The sequence below is a fragment of the Physeter macrocephalus genome, chromosome 4 (assembly GCF_002837175.3).
Source record: "Physeter macrocephalus isolate SW-GA chromosome 4, ASM283717v5, whole genome shotgun sequence".
NCBI classification, from domain to species: Eukaryota; Metazoa; Chordata; class Mammalia; order Artiodactyla; family Physeteridae; genus Physeter; species Physeter macrocephalus.
Window position 1 is genome coordinate 145219179 of NC_041217.1, and position 15492 is coordinate 145234670.

Genomic DNA, 15492 nt, shown 5'->3' on the forward strand with positions numbered 1-15492 from the left:
CCCCTTTCTTCCTGTGTAACCTCTGTCCCTCCCAGGTCCTCAGTATCCTCATCTGACATGTGAGAAGTGCATCTTCTGTTCTGGACAGTCTGGATCCAGAATCAGGGCTCTTTTTTTTTTTTTTTTTTTTTTTTTTTGACTGCGTTGGGTCTTCGTTGCTGTGTGCAGGCTTTCTCTGGTTGCGGCGAGCGGGGGCTACTCTTCGTTGCGGTGTGCGGGCTTCTCATTGCAGTGGCTTCTCTTGTTGCGGAGCACGGGCTCTAGGTGCGCGGGCTTCAGTAGTTGTGGCACACAGGCTCAGTAGTTGTGGCACACGGGCTTAGTTGCTTTGCGGCATGTGGGATCTTCACAGGCCAGGGCTCAAACCCATGTCCCCTGCATTGGCAGGTGGATTCTTAACCACTGTGCCACCAGGGAAGCCCCAGAATCAGGGCTCCTAACTACTGTGCCCTACCTGTAATTCCAAATGTGAGCAATCACCATTCACAGTAATACTAATTATGTTTCTGCACAGCCTGGCCTTACCCAGGTTCTTTCTCATCCCGGCCCAGGTCAGCCCCGCATGGCACGCTATCTGCCACATGAGCTGAGGTCACAGGTCTGGGATGACCCCCAAGGTTCCCAGGCTGTGGAGGGACTTGCTTTCAGCCAGGAGTTTGTCTCCCCTTAGTCACATGCTTGCCTCTCAAGGGGCTCTGCTTGATCTTCCCTTGTCCACTCTGTCTCACAAAGCAGGGGCTACTCAGATTTGGGGGATTAGAAGCAATGAAATGGGAAATCCGAGGCCAGAGAGGAGCAGATCTTAGAACGTGATTCTATGATCAGGAAAAGGAAGTCATGACTGGAGCCCGGACGGGGAGGGCCAGGAGGGGAGGTGGCAGCATCTGGCAGGAGGCCTGGAGGCTGGAACAGTAGAGGTCCAAAGAGCTAGCTCCCTGCACCTGACAATGATGCCCAGGGCTTGGGGGCTAGAAGGGAGAAGGGGCCATCACCCTGCACAGGTTGGTGGCCAGAGCACAGACCCCACCCAGGTGGAGGTGGCAAGTGCCCGACCTTCCCAAATCCAGAGGCCAAAGCATCTGCGGGAAGGCCACTGGGGAGGAGGGCAGTGAGGGTTGAGAAGGTGAAATTCTGACCACAGTCACTAAGGGTCCCTTTGATAAATAAAAGAGGACAGCTGCCAAAAGAACCATTATGACCACACAGGGAGGTTGGTGTCTTGATAAGGGCTGTGTGGAAATGCACTTCTAGGAAGTTTTCCTGCAAATATACCTGCACACATGATATATGTACGAGGTCTCATTGTGGCTGGTTTGGGAATGTCAAAAGGTTGGAAACAATGCAAATACCCATCAATAGTGGGTTTATTAAGCAAATAATGGCACATCTACATAAGGGAATAGTATGCTGTGTAAAACAGAATAAAGAAGTTCTTTATGTATTGATTTGGAAAGAGTTCTAAGATATATTTGGGGGGTTTTTTGTTGCTGTTTTTTGTTTCTTTTGGCCGCACCACGCAGCATGCGGTGAGCTTAGTTCCCCAGCCAGGGATGGAACCGTGTCCCCTGCAGTGGAAGTGCAGAGTCTTAAGCACTGGACCACCAGAGAAGTCCCCTAAGATATATTGTTGAGTGAAAAAAGTCAAGATACATTACAGTGTAAATATTATGCTTCTAGTTGTTTTTTAAGGAGAAAATAATGTATATTTGTTTTGTTTTGTATATGCAACAAAAATATCTAGAAGGATGAATTAAAAACTAATAACTGAGTACCTTTTGGGGCAAATACAGAACACAAATGGAAGAGAGACTTTTCACTGAATACTTTATTATACTTTCAAAGCCAAGTAAATGTATTGCCTATTTAACAAATAAATACTTTAAAAGAAACAGTGGAATCATTCCAATAAATAAGGCTGAGTGTGCAGCACATAAGAGTAATAAAAACCATTACTGTAAAAAAAAAAAAAAAATGGGCTTCCCTGGTGGCGCAGTGATTGAGAATCCGCCTGCCGATGCAGGGGACACAGGTTCGTGCCCCGGTCCGGGAAGATCCCACATGCCGCGGAGCAGCTCTCCGCAACGGGAGAGACCAAAACAGTGAGGGCCCCGCATCCCAAAAAAAAAAAAAAAAAAAAAAAACATTACGGTGCACTGAATAGTTTCTCTGGGCTCCATCCTGAGGAAATGGGTGGTGGCTGCAGTGTGGAAAGCAGGGACGTCAGAGCCCCACCTAGTGGGTACCTGTGAGCGTTGGCCTGCCACCCTCAGGCAGAGCAGTAGGGAGTCTGGAAGCTAGGACCCCAGACTTCCTTTCTTCCTTGCCCTCCTTCTCTTCTGTTCCCAGCCCTCTGTCTTTGGGACCTCTTGTTCCCACCTAAATGGCTTTGGAAGTAGTCAGACTTTTCCAGTTTGCCAGTCTGGACAGGGATTAGGATTGAGGAAAGGGGATTTCATAGGAACTGGAGCAGCAGACTCTCCCCTCCCTTCCTTCAAAACCCAAACCAAGCTCACCTCCTTCAGGAAGAATTCCTTGTGAAACTCACCAAGCCCCAGCCCCTCCTCAACTCAGGGAGGTGGTCTGATGCCCAAGATGGGGCCTGTGTCTCCCTGAAGCAGGGTCCAGGCCTCTTGTCTCTAATTCTCTTCATTCTCTAAACCCCAAGTCCAGCCTCTAGACAAGGGATATCTCAGGCCAAAGCCAGGTGTGCCCAGCCCTGGCCAGGCTGCCCAGTGAGGGAGATAGTGGACAGAAAAGACAAAGACCCTGTCCTGGGAAGCCCCCAGCCGGGCGGGTCAGAATATCCTTACCCACGGTCACAGTGGCTTGATTGGTTACAAAGGCCATCCCACCCAGGCAGAGAGGCCAGGGCACATTTCCCCTGTTTCAAAGGAGCCTGAGGCTGAGCTCAGGGCAGAGACCCAAACCGGTGAGTGACCAAGGTGACCTAATAGCTCCCTCATCTTGTCAGCACTCTGCACAGTATATTGTCACCCGCCGATACTTGACTCTTCTGAACAGGGCAGTGTCTGATTCAGCTCTGAGTCCTCAGCTGGGGAAGGGCACACAATCAGGGAGCTTGGAGAGAGTTGTGAATTGCTGTGAAGGACAGAGAAAGGAAAGGCCTTGCCTAAGTGTGTGACCTGGGACTAGACCCCAGGTTGCTGACCCCAGCCCAGCACGCTTTCTTCTCTTTCCCTCTTACAGAGTGGATCAATCCTCTGCACCTAGGACTGCCCACCCCACCCGCTTTCCAAGCCCTTCTACAATGGGTCAGCATCAAGGGCTGCCAAGAAGAATGGGGGAGGACAGAAGATCTGGGAGGGCTTCCCAGGGGAGGTGGGAACTACAGCCAGTTTTCCTCTTCTAAAACAAATCACTGGGCTCCCCATGAGCAAGTGCCTTTCAGCCACCAGAAGCCTCCCCCAGCCCAAAATAGCATCCAAATGGATCCTGGCTTCCTTCCACTGATTTCCTGCTCAAATGGGGTACATACAAGGTGGCCAATAGGTGGCGCTTTTGTCTCCACAAAATTAATGAGGGGAGAAGGGGGGAGAGAGAGAGGAGTTCAGGGAAAGGGGAGAGAGAGGGCAAGTGTCCAAGAGGGAGGAAGTGGAAAACTGGAAGAAAAAGCAAACCAGAACTTGTCATTTGGCTTGGAAAAGCAGCTTTCAAGATCAGGACTGTGGGTGTGAGTTGGGGGGGCATGGATATTGGGGTGAGCTGAGGAATGGTATTGGTGTCTGGGGCTTTCCATCTAAGTTTGCACCTCCACTGGCCTCTTTCTCAGAGGAAAAGAATGACTTTGGAGCCAGGGGAACCTGGAGTCCAGTTCTGAGTCAGTTACTTTGCAGCTTGACCTGGGTAAGTCACTTAACCTTTATGAGCCCCAATTTCATCGTCTATTAAGTGGAGCTAAGAATTCTAATAATGCCATCCTGCATTCCAGGAATAAACTGTACTTGCTTGATTGTGCATTTTTGTAATACACTACTGGCTTCAATTTGCTGATATTTCATTGAGGAACTCTGCATCTTCTTTCATATGTGAGAATCACAGTATTTTGCGTGTTCACCCCTTCTTTATCAGTTGTTTTTTTATAAATAAATTTATTTACTTATTTACTTATTTATTTTTGGCTGCACTGGGTCTTCGTTGCTGCACGCAGGCTTTCTCTAGTTGCGTGGAGCGGGGGCTACCCTTCGCTGTGGTGCACGGGCTTCTCATTGCGGAGGCTTCTCTTGTTGCGGAGCATGGGCTCTAGGTGCGCAGGCTTCAGTAGTTGTGGCATGCGGGCTCAGTAGTTGTGGTTCGCAGGCTCTAGAGCGCAGGCTCAGTAATTGTGACGCATGGTCATAGTTGCTCCGCAGCATGTGGGATCTTCCCGGACCAGGGCTCGAACCCATGTCCCCTGCATTGACAGGCAGATTCTTAACCACTGCGCCACCAGGGAAGTTCCCCTTGGTGATTTTTTGAAGACAGAATTGAATTAGGGTTTTGTTTTGTTTTTTCAACACCTCCCAAGGTGTCAAAATTCTTAAGGCAGTCTATGACATGTAGCTTTCCAGACAATGAACTCTGTAAGGGCGTAAACACTCTCGTATTTGTATCTGTATTGGCCTCAGAGCCCAGCACAGGGCCTGGCACACAGTAAGCCCTCAATGCTGTTGAATAAAGGAAAATTAAAGAGGCATTTTTGAAATAAAATCTTTCTGATTTTCCAGTTCAGTAGTGACCTTTCTAGTATTCCTGTGCAGACATTTCCCATCTTGTCCTCACTATTTCAAGATCCTAGGGACAGAGACCTACATGGCAGAGGCAGGAATTGAATTCAGAACTCAAGAAGCACTTCCTGGCTTCAGTAGAGTAAGAAGGGTCCTCACCTTCCCTTCCGTGGAAATTTTTTGGATTTAGAAGGAATTTTTCAAGAAGTGCTGTGAGGCAGGAGGAGGGGCTGTAACACCATTTGGAGCAGAAGAAAGTTTGCATTTTCATCTCTGTGGAGCTCTACTCCTTAGAGAACTGAGGGCAGGATCTTCGATACCTGTTGGGCCCCGGGGAGGGGCAATTTTCTTATTGGACCAATGGGGACCTAGTCTCCACCTCCACCTCTTTCACCTCTTTCAGCTCTTTTGCAGATCACCACGAGGATTAAAAGTGAGAATGGGTAAGAAGGTGCCAAAGTACTGTCAACCCAATCATTATTCAGTAAGTCAGGCACAATATTAGACACTAGGGATTCATTCACTCAGTCAGTCAGTCATCAAATATTAAGTGAAGGGCCACTGTGCATCAGGCAAATTAGATCTGACTCTTGCCCACAGGGGTTAATGGCTGAGGGAGCGGGGTCTATCCAGGGCATTTCATACTAAGACTGTGCATACCTACTGCCCTACCTCCAAAGAGGGCCTTCCCTGCTTTCTCAGATTTCCTGAACCGGTCTTCTCTATGAGCTGCCTACGCTCCATGTTCACCCTCAGTCACTGCTCCGGAGCTTTAAACTCTTGTATCTAAGAGAGGAGCACCAGGCACGTCCAACATGCAAATCACGTTCACCCTGGGCTCAGACACACTGATCCCCTCCCCCGCCCTTCCCCACATCTAATCCAGGCCCTACTAGACTGAAAACCCTGGGGCAAAGGAGCTTGGAAAAGCCTGATGCTTAGCATTTGGGTCAGCACCAGAGAGCAGGATAGGGTCAAAGGCCAACGCCCTCCCTCATGCTGCAACCTCCTAGTCTCTGCTCAGTGCTGCCCTGTCCTTGGTGCTGGGGACAGTCATGAGTCAGCTCAGGTCCCTGCTGCCCCAGCTCCCAATCCAGCAGGGGAGGTAAAACAGGGGCCATAGTTGATGGTGCAGACTCAAGCTTTATCCAGCAGGGCATGTATGGTTCTGCAGCCTGGTCCCACTCCTTACAAGTAGGGAGTAGACTTTTAAACTGAGCCCCAGCCTTGGCCCAGTGCCTTTCCTCCAGAATACTGTGCATAGACTAATCACCCGGGAATTCTGTTAAAATGTGGAATCTGATGATTCAGTAGATCTGAGTTAGAGCTTGAGATTATGCATTTCTAACAAGCTCCCAGGTCCCTGGGACCTGGACCACAGTTTGAGTGGAAGGCTCTAGAGCTCTTGTCTCATATCTCTGAGAACTGATTAGTAATGTCTCTTCCCCACGGATCCATAAGCTCCTTAAGGCAGGGATCTTGCCCATTTGTTTAGTGATATATTCCCAGTGCTTGGCACATTCAGTAAGTCCTTGTTGGAGGAGTAGCCAATGCTCCCTTATCCATGGGAGCTGGGAATAATCCCACACAGCAGACAAACCCACTGGCCAAATACACTCATTTGCACGCCCCATCTCATCTCTACCAGCCTCCGCGGCAGATGATGGCATTTTACCAGGCCTACTATGTGCACAGCTATGGCTTAATCACATCCTAATCCTACTTCATGAACCTCTGCCTAATAACTCACAAGGGGCTCACCCCATGTGGTGACCCAAGATCCTGAGCAAAGCTCCCCCACTGCCTCCCCAGACCACTCCCCCAAGTCAGCAGCCGACACACCGGGCCCAGAGGAAGGTTTCTTCTTTCTTTTTAATTAAACTAGTTTTAATTAAAAATAATAAAAATCTAACAAGTCCCAAGTTTTCCAGATGGTGGGGCAGCCCAATAACTCCCCTTGCAGTCAAGGAACCCCTGGTGCTGCTTGTCTCAGAGATGAAAAACTGTCCTCAGGGTCTGCAAGAGCTCAGCCAGGTGCGTCTGTGTGGAAGGGGAGCGCTCTCCCAGTAAGAAACCGAGAACGTACAGGTAACTGGGGGTGCGGGGACAAACTTGTGGGGGGATGAAGGGACAACAGCAAGGGAATCATAAACCCGGGAGTCTGACCTGGGTTTGACTCCTTGTCTTATAAAAACACCAGGGAAGGTTAAAGAAGTGAGGAGCCAGTCGGGAAGTGGCTTGAGATCGAAGGTCTGGCTTCAGAAGGCTTGGAGTTCACCAGAAACCCGAGGTGAGGGCTCACAGGTGGTGATCCAGGGTCCCCAGACGTGGGACCCAAAAGAGCGCTGGCGGGTGGGGGGCGTGCACAGTGGAGGGAGAAGAAACGGGGGCCTCACAGTTCGCGGTGGGGAGGGGGGTTCAGTCCGGTGGAGAGACGGCGGGAGGCTCCCCGGAGATGGGGGGCAGAGACAGATGCAACAGGTGTGCTCAGTCCATCAAGCAGAACTGGGAGCTCCGAGGTGCGCTCCAAGCCAAGGGGGCAGAGATGGGGGCTCCCAGGCAGCGCCCCGTCCTGGGGGAGAGGGGCCCGAGCCACTCCTCCGGGCTGGAAGGGCTCACAGGTAGCGCTCCAGCCCCGGCGCGTAGCCCGGCGGCCGCAGGTAGGCCTCCCCCGGGCCGAGCGGGCCGAGCGCAGCCGCCGGCCCTGCCAAGGCCAGCAGCGGCTCGGCGGGCAGCGGTCCGGGGCCAGGACGCGTCGGGGGCAGCCCCAGGCGGTCGGGCGGCGGCGAGTAGAGAGGCGGGGAGGCGGCTGCCGCGCAGGGCGGGAAGGCGGCGTCGGGCGCAGCGCAGCAGGGCGGCTCGGGGGCGCCCAGCCCCGCCAGCTCGGGCGGCAGGCTCACCAGGCTGTCGACGCTGAAGAGGCGCGCGGGTGGCGTGGAGCCCGGAGCGGCGGGAGGAGGCGGCGCGAGCAGCGCGGGGCCGGGCGCGTAGGGCGCGTAGGGGAAAGGCGGCGGGCCGGCGGCGGGCACGGGCGGCGCGGCAGGGAGCGCGGGCATCTCGGCGCGCTTGAAGCGCTTTCGGCGCCGCAAGAAGCTGCCGTTGTCGAACATGTCGGCGGCCGCCGGGTCGAGCGTCCAGTAGTTGCCCTTGCCCGGGTTGCCCGGCTCGCGGGGCACCTTGACGAAGCAGTCGTTGAGCGTGAGGTTGTGGCGGATGCTGTTCTGCCACTTCCGCGGGCTGTCGCGGTAGAAGGCGAAGCGCTCGGTGATGAAACGGTAGATGGCGGCTAGCGTGAGGCGGCGGCCCGGGGCGTGAGCCAGCGCCATGGCGATGAGCGCGATGTACGAGTAGGGCGGCTTCCCTCGCTGCAAGGGCCGCCGGCGGCGGCGGCCCGGGCCCGGCGCCGGCGCAGGTTCCGGCTCCCCGCGGCCCGCGGCCGCCTCCTCGGGATCCGGCCCGGGCTCGGCTCCGGCAAGCGGCGACGACGGCGGCGGCCCCGACGGCGCGACCGAGGGCGGGGCCGGGAAGCCCGAGAAAGCGGCGGGCGGCTCCATGTCGCTGCGCCCAGGCATGAGAATGCGGAGGGCTGCCCGAGCTCTCGGAGAGAGCTGGGGCCGCTGACCCTCCTTATATGGACACGGCCCCCTCCCCCTGTGCCCCAAACCAGGGGCGAGGGCTCAGACCTTCTCCGCTGGCCAGCGCCTCCCCTCTAATTTGCCTTCCCAATCCTCTTACGATGCTGACAATTCTCCCCCATTCCCATCCCCACCCCCCAACATTTCACCCCTCCCTTGGTCTCGTCCCTTTGGGTCAGTCAGTCCCAGACCCAGCCTCATGCCTTCCTCATCTCCGTGGGGTCAGTCCCTGGCCCTGGCCCCATCCCACCAGATTCGTCAGCCCCCTTCCCTTTCCGCTCCTCCCTCAACCTCCACCCCTTTGGCTCAATGCCAATCACAAATCCACCCACTCAGAGCACTCTCTGGGCCCCCTCCCCATTATGCTTCTCCCAGCCAACTCCTGTCCCCTCCATCCTTCTTCTCTCCTAGTCCCCTCGCGGTCCCTCCAACCCCAGCTGGGGCAGAGATGAGAGCCGCCCAGGGCCTCCTTGCTAGCCCTCAGCATCCTGATACTGTGCTGGTCGGGGAGGTGCCAGGCCCACCCTGGGACATTAGGCAATGGAGAAAGGTAGGGTGGGGGAAGCGGAGAGCAGGAGGCCGCTTGTCTCAGGGGAGGATGTTTCCTGGCTCCAGGGTCAGCATCTCCACTCTCTGCTATCTCCCCCACAATCTTGTCCCATCCAGGCCAGCATCCTTTGAAAAAACAAAATCGTGAAAAGTGGTCCAGCTAGCAGATTTGGGAACTGGAGGACTGACTACTTTAAATCAAGAGCCCCCGAGAAAATCTATAACTTGGAATTGCCTTCTGGCTGCCTCTTCTCCATGGCTCTTCTCTTCTAGAAAAAGGGCTCCCTTTCTCACACACTCATGTCATGCAGACTGGGAAGATGCACAAAACACCGCCTGCACAGCCCAGAGTTCCAAGGAGCAGTTACTGGGTCAGAGAGTGACCCCCAAGTGCTTCCACAGACTGGAGGTCTGAGAGAGCCAGACTCGCATCTCATTGGGGAAGGCAGGGCGGTCTTAGTCTTTATTAAAACCTGGCTCTAGGAAATACCACCACCCACCACAGGGTTCAGAAGAGATGCAACCCTGAGCCTATTTCGGGAAACTTTTCCAAAGTGACAGGAAAGCCAGACCTGGCTTGGAGGGAATTAAAGGATGAAAGAGCCTTGTCTTAAAGAGACTTGTCTGTCTTAGAGGTAGGCAAGTTCAAGGGAACAGGGCTGGGAGTAGGTAAGGCAACTGAAGTGGCCCAGATTTAAGGGGCCTCTCACTCTTGGGGTGGTGCAAGTGCAGGGTTGGCATTTGAGAGCCAGTGCCTCCTTAAATTTGGGGCCCTAGGTGCCTCACCCCAGTTCTGGCCCTGATGTGGAGTGTCCCTGGGTACAGATGATCAAAACTAGCTATAGCAGCCAGAGGGCCTAGGACTTCCAATTCCAAACTTGAAGCTCCAGGACTCCGCTCTCCCAGCTCCAATCTCAGCTGATAATATACCAGCCACCATTACAGAGCATTCTGTATGTGGTAAACACTTATGCAAATTAGCTCACTTAAATGTGAACACCTTGAGAGGTAGGTACTATTAATACTCCTGTTTTGCAGATAAGGAAACTAAGGCTTTGAGAGGTTAAGAGACTTGTCTAACCTCACACAGCTAGTAGGTGGCAAGTGGGATTAAACCCAGAGTTCAGTGCCCTGGCACCAAGACTAGGAACACCGTAGCTTAAAGCCGAGACTGTAGAAATAATTTACTCTGGAGGCCTTCCAGCTCTCACGACTTCAGCTGCAAAGTTGATGCCTAGCCTCTCTGCTGACCTCCAGGTCAGCATGTCCAAGTGTGCATTAGGCATGACTCTCAACCTCGTGCACCCCCGACCCCATCCTCCTCCCTGTCCTGCATTTCAAATCTCAGCCAGTGGACCCCTTGCCCCTCACCACCCAGATCAGAAATATGGACACCATCTCGGGCTCCTACCTCCCCCATCACTCCCCACATCCAAGCAATCTGCAAGTGCTGTCAATTCCACATGAATCCAAATCCGTCCTTCCTTCAGTTCTCTTGGCCTCATTAGCCCACATCATTCATCGAGCACTTCTGTGCCAGGCCCTTTGCCAGTACTCAGGGGAGACAGAGGTGAAGAGACTCACAATCTGGTGGAGAGATGGACACACAAACAATTACAACTCGGAGAGAGGCAGGCAGAGGGGGCTGTAGAAGCAGAGAGGAAGGAAAAGATGACACTCGGAGATCTAGAGACAACCCCCACCCCGCCCTGGCCACACTCACAACAGTGAAGAGTCAGCCTGGTTTATACACAAACAGACCTGACCTCAGTACCCTCTCCACCTTGCATCCTACTGCCTGACAGACACAGGCCTTAGGAGCATAAGATGGTACAGTCGCAATGAACAGCTCACCAAAGAGGAAGGCAAGACAAGCAGCGGCAGCAGCAGGGAACCTGGCTCCAAGAGCAGAGTGACCTGGGCTGCCGATTGCTCATTTGAGCCGCAGTTTCCTCACCTGCCAAAGAGGAACAATAATGGACCCTCTCAGCATTGTTATGAGGTTCAAACGAGATCATGTATGAAAGTGCCTGGCCCACACTGGCACCTGGTAATAGGAGATTTCCTTTCTACTACACACCTGGCATGTCTCGTATTAAACCAGGAAGGGACGGAGAGAGGCAGAGCCAGAGGAGTGATTTCAGAGCCTGCATATTTTCAACCAGGTGCAGCAGAACCCTGCAGCTAGACTCAGGCAGAGAACCAGAGCCACCATCTTTCTCACCTTCCCTTAGGGCTGAAGCTCCCCTCCAGATGCCTCTCCCACAGCCTCCTGGGGTAGGGGGCGGGTTGTGGAGAATGGCTCTTATTACCTCCCCTGGCAGACTGCAATTTTCTTATACTTTCAATTTTCCAGTCCATGTGTAGAGACTGGGACATAGTATATGTTCAATAAATGATACTGAATGTGTGGTTAGCTGTGCTACTCTTGGGAAGGGTGGGGGCAGGGAGCTGGGCCAAAGGGGTGAGAACCCAGACTTTTCCAGTTCTCTGTCTGCCTGGCCCCCTCCATTGGGCCTGATTCCCGGAGCCAAGCAGGCCGGTGTCAGGGAGTGGCCCAAGGGCTAATCCTTGTTTTCAGCGTGGCTGGGCCCTCTTTTCACAGGCCCTGGGCCGGACGGGATGCGGCTGAGCATCCGGGCATAAGATGGCCAGTGAAGGCGGCCCCTTTCTCATGGGCCTGGATTCCAGGCGGCCCAGCGTCTGAGTGGAGCCCCTGGGGCGGGAGGAACACAGTGGCTGGGCTGGGCAGGCCTTTGTCTGACCATGTTGGGTGGATATTCAGGCTGGCAGGAGGGATTAATGGCCGGGATTGGCCCTGGGGCCGGCCTTCCCACTGCCCTTTGGAGGCCAAAGGCCCAGGTCAGGGCACACAGTGTTGATGGCTCCCTAGATAGCAGTGGAAATTCCCACCCTGTCCAAAGCTGTTAGCATCAGCCCCCAAGGCTCCCTGCCCCCAGCCCCACCTCTACAGGGGCACCATGAGCCAAGATGGGCTTCGAGGCAAGGAGCAGAGGGTGGGGGACCGGGCTTCCCAGCCACTCCGCCTGGGAGAGAGGGCTGAGGCTGGAAGTCATTTCAGGTCCTTGCCCCAAGATTCACAGCCACTCTAGGAGGGCCCCCTGACTGCCTCTCCAGAGCTCTGGAGAGAAAGAACTATGTTAACCCAATGAGGGTTCAAGGGACCAGCCTGAGCTGTCACCAGACCCCATAAGGCTTCCTAGAAAATTTCTCAAATACCCCTAGTTTGAGACCACTCTAGATCCATTTATTCCTAAAGCCGTCCATCATAGCAGCCACAGAACCCATAGCCCAGAGGCTGCAGAAGGGGCTCAGGAACTCAAGGAACTCTCAGAGACACCCTCACCTCAACCCCTGCCACCCAGGGATCCCAAGGGCTGCTGCAGGACCTCCTCTCTCTTCCAAGACCAGAGCTGTCCAAGATGGTGCTCCTTCCTCAGAAGCCTGGGGCAGGGACTTTCCTGGCGGTCCAGTGGTTAAGAACCTGCCTTTCAATGCACGGGACACAGGTTCGACCCCTCGTCGGGGAACTAAGATCCCACATGCCGTGGGGCAGCTAAGCCCGTGTGCTCTAGAGCCCGCGTGCTGTAACTACTGAGCCTGCGCACCACAACTAGAGAGAAGCCCGCGTGCCCCAACAAAGAGCCCTTTGCGCCACAACGAAAGATCCTGCGAGCAGCAACTAAGACCTGACGCAGCTAAATAAATAAATAAATATTAAATTTTTTTTAAAAAAGAGGAGGAAGCCTGGGGCAGACAGTTGCAGCCTGGCAAGGGGGCATATTGGGTGCCCATTTTGGTGTGGCCTTTTCTAACCAGGCTTCTCCTGAACTAGGGATGAAAGCAGCAGCCCCAGCCTTACCCGCAGAGCCTGACCCCTGCAGTGCTCTCTGGGGTGAGGGGCCTGCGCCAGCCTCGGGAAAGGGAACAAGGGCAGGCCTGACTCTGGAGAGAGCATCAGAGAAGAACCCAGGAGGAGGATGCTCTTCTTGGTGCCTCTTCATACCTCAAGCACTTCCATTCAGCAAATCCCGAGGATCTGTGTCCAGGCTGCCCTGGGTCCTGAGTCAGTGATGAATCAGACTGTCCTCTCCCTTCACTGTGTGGTCAGTGTGTGATGCTGGCAGAGAAGGGACCGCAGGGACACAGAAAAGGGAGCCCACCCAGCCTGGCGAAGCCAGAAGGCTTCCTGGAGAGGGTAGAACTCCAGCTGCAGGGGTGGGGGGCGAGCAGGCCCAAGCTGGATGAAGTCTCATTCTCTGTGCCCCATCTCATCTCATCACTGCACTTACCTTACTGACTCTCCATGTGTCTGTCTCCCACACTAGACTCTGTATACTTTGAGGGCAGGTACCGTCTCACTCATATTTGGATCCCTAGCACTTAGTATAGTGCCTGGCACAAGTTGATGGCAGATAAATGTGAATCAGATGGCTGGAAGGATGGCTGGCTACCAGGACAAGAAAACCTCAGGTGCAAAGGTCTAAAGGCAAGAGGATATATAGTCCATTCTGGGAAGTGCAAGACTTTCAGTGTTTTTCTACTAAAAATTAGATGAGCTAATATGTGTAAAGTTCTTAGGACACTGCCTGGAACATATCAATACTGTGTGGAGATATTGTAGCTGTTGTTGTTTTTCTTGTTACTATTCTAGTTCACTGTGGCTAGCGTTGAGTGTCAGGGGACTGAGACAAAGAAGGTAGATGGAATCAGATTGTAGATGACTTATTTGCCAGGCTAAGAAGATTACTTCTTTCTAGAGACAACAGGAAGCCTTTGAAAATTTTTCAGCAGGGGAGTGACAAGATCAGATTCCTTGTTTAGATCAGTGTGACAGCAGAGAGACTGGAGAGTGAAGAGGCTGGAGGCTAAGAGACCAGATGGGAGGCTGAGCATACGATGCCATGTGAACCGAGGCTCTGCTTCTGCGAAAGCATCAGACCCTTCACACCCATTCACTTCAGACCAGGGCAGAGAGAGGGCCTCCAGCATCCATCTCAGATGGTACCTTAAACCTCAACTTTGTCACACATCCAGGAACTGGCCATCACCCTCTACCCCCTTCTCTCCCTCTCTGACCACCTCCACTCACCAAGACCTGTTGGTTCTCAGAAGTTTCTCTCATTTGTCTCTTCTCTCGTACCTCTGTCTCAGTCCTTGTTCAGGCCAGTGTCAGTTCTCACACTGCCGACTGCGGTAGCCTCCTGGCTGGGACCCCCTACCTCCCACTCCGATTCCTTCTCTCCTCAGCAGCTGGAGCAATGCCTCATCGGTTAAACACGTGCAGTGGCTCCCCATCAGCTCAGAAGTCAGCTGAATCCTTAACACGGCTGGCAGGGGCCGCACGACCTGACCCACCCGAGGCCCCACCGCCTCCTTTCTCCCCCGTCCCCCTGCACCCTGTTTCCCCCTCAGCACACACACGTTCTCTACAGAGCCACTTTCAGCAAAGTGCGAGGTCCTCTCCCACTCAGAGCCTTTGCTAATCGAAGTGAGCAAACCCGCTTTGCCAGCTTTGGATACAAAGGCAGTCTCATTTACTTTTCCAGCCAGCCCCTCGATCTCCTAAGACTTTAATTAACGGGAAGGCCCATCTTTCCCTCTGAAAGATAACACCTAACCTGCCTGGTGGACTCCTCCTTGTCCTTTGAGAACCACTCACAGAAGATAATCATTTTATCCTCCGGAAAACATTTCCCCATTTCTCCTTCGGCAGGCAAAAGGCCCACCTGCGCCTCTGGCCCGACTGAGTCTTAAGCACATGCTCTGCTTTTGCTTTCCTCTGTGCCCAGTCCATCCCTGGACCCCGTGCCAGGCTGCAGAGCCGCACAGCTCAGTGAGCATTGTTGAGTGACTGACTGACTACCTTGCTGAATGAATGAATGGATGAATGAATGAACGAACAAAGAAATGACCACAAGTGTCTGGAAAGGGAAAAGATCCCTGTGCCTGATTTCCAGCTAGGAATCTGCCTCCTGCCCTTGCTGCCTCTCTGCTCAGCTCCGTGGCCCTGGGCCGAGACCCACAACGCAGTCCTTGCCTCTGCAAGGTCCAGACTCGGTTCAGGTTCAGACGCAGACAATGTTGGTGCAGCCCTGAGTGTGTAATTCCAGCTGCTCCTAAACCACACACCTGGCATCTGAAGCATGTTCCATGTCATTTGGGACTGTCAGCGTTCTGCCATCCACCTCACCTGCACCCTAGTCAATCTCAGGGCTCTCGGGCCTCCCTGCTTCTCATTTCCAGGGTAGCTGAGGGAGAGCGGTGCTGTCAGCCAGGCCGGCTGAGCCAAGGGAGTCGGGCTGGAGAAGAGTGAGTTAGAATCCACCACTCATTCGCTGCGTGATCCTCAGCAAGTTGCACAGCTCCTGTGGTCCATGTTAGACACATAAACCCAGGGCTTGGAGAACTCTGAGACGACCTGGGCCACTGATTCCCAACCTACAGGCCCTTTAGCTAAAGCAAGGCATCTGGAAACCACGTGGCACCCTGTGCTGTCTGTAAAGAGGACGCACAATGTATCTCACACACAGGTATGAATGCTTTGCAAATGGATGTTGAAG

General features: G+C 53.7%; 1 protein-coding gene across 1 annotated transcript; it reads right to left on the reverse strand.

Annotated features, from left to right (window-relative positions):
• Window positions 1–7339: 7339 nt before the first annotated feature.
• Window positions 7340–8296, reverse strand: FOXE3 (forkhead box E3). The gene has a single exon (XM_007128449.2). It carries the CDS (start codon window positions 8294–8296, stop codon window positions 7340–7342), a length of 957 nt encoding a protein of 318 aa, XP_007128511.2.
• Between the last annotated feature and the right edge of the window lie 7196 nt (window positions 8297–15492).

Coding starts and splice junctions, on each gene's coding strand:
- FOXE3 (XM_007128449.2), bottom strand. CDS start 8,296: ATGCCTGGGCGCAGCGACATGGAGCCGCCCGCCGCTTTCTCGGGCTTC.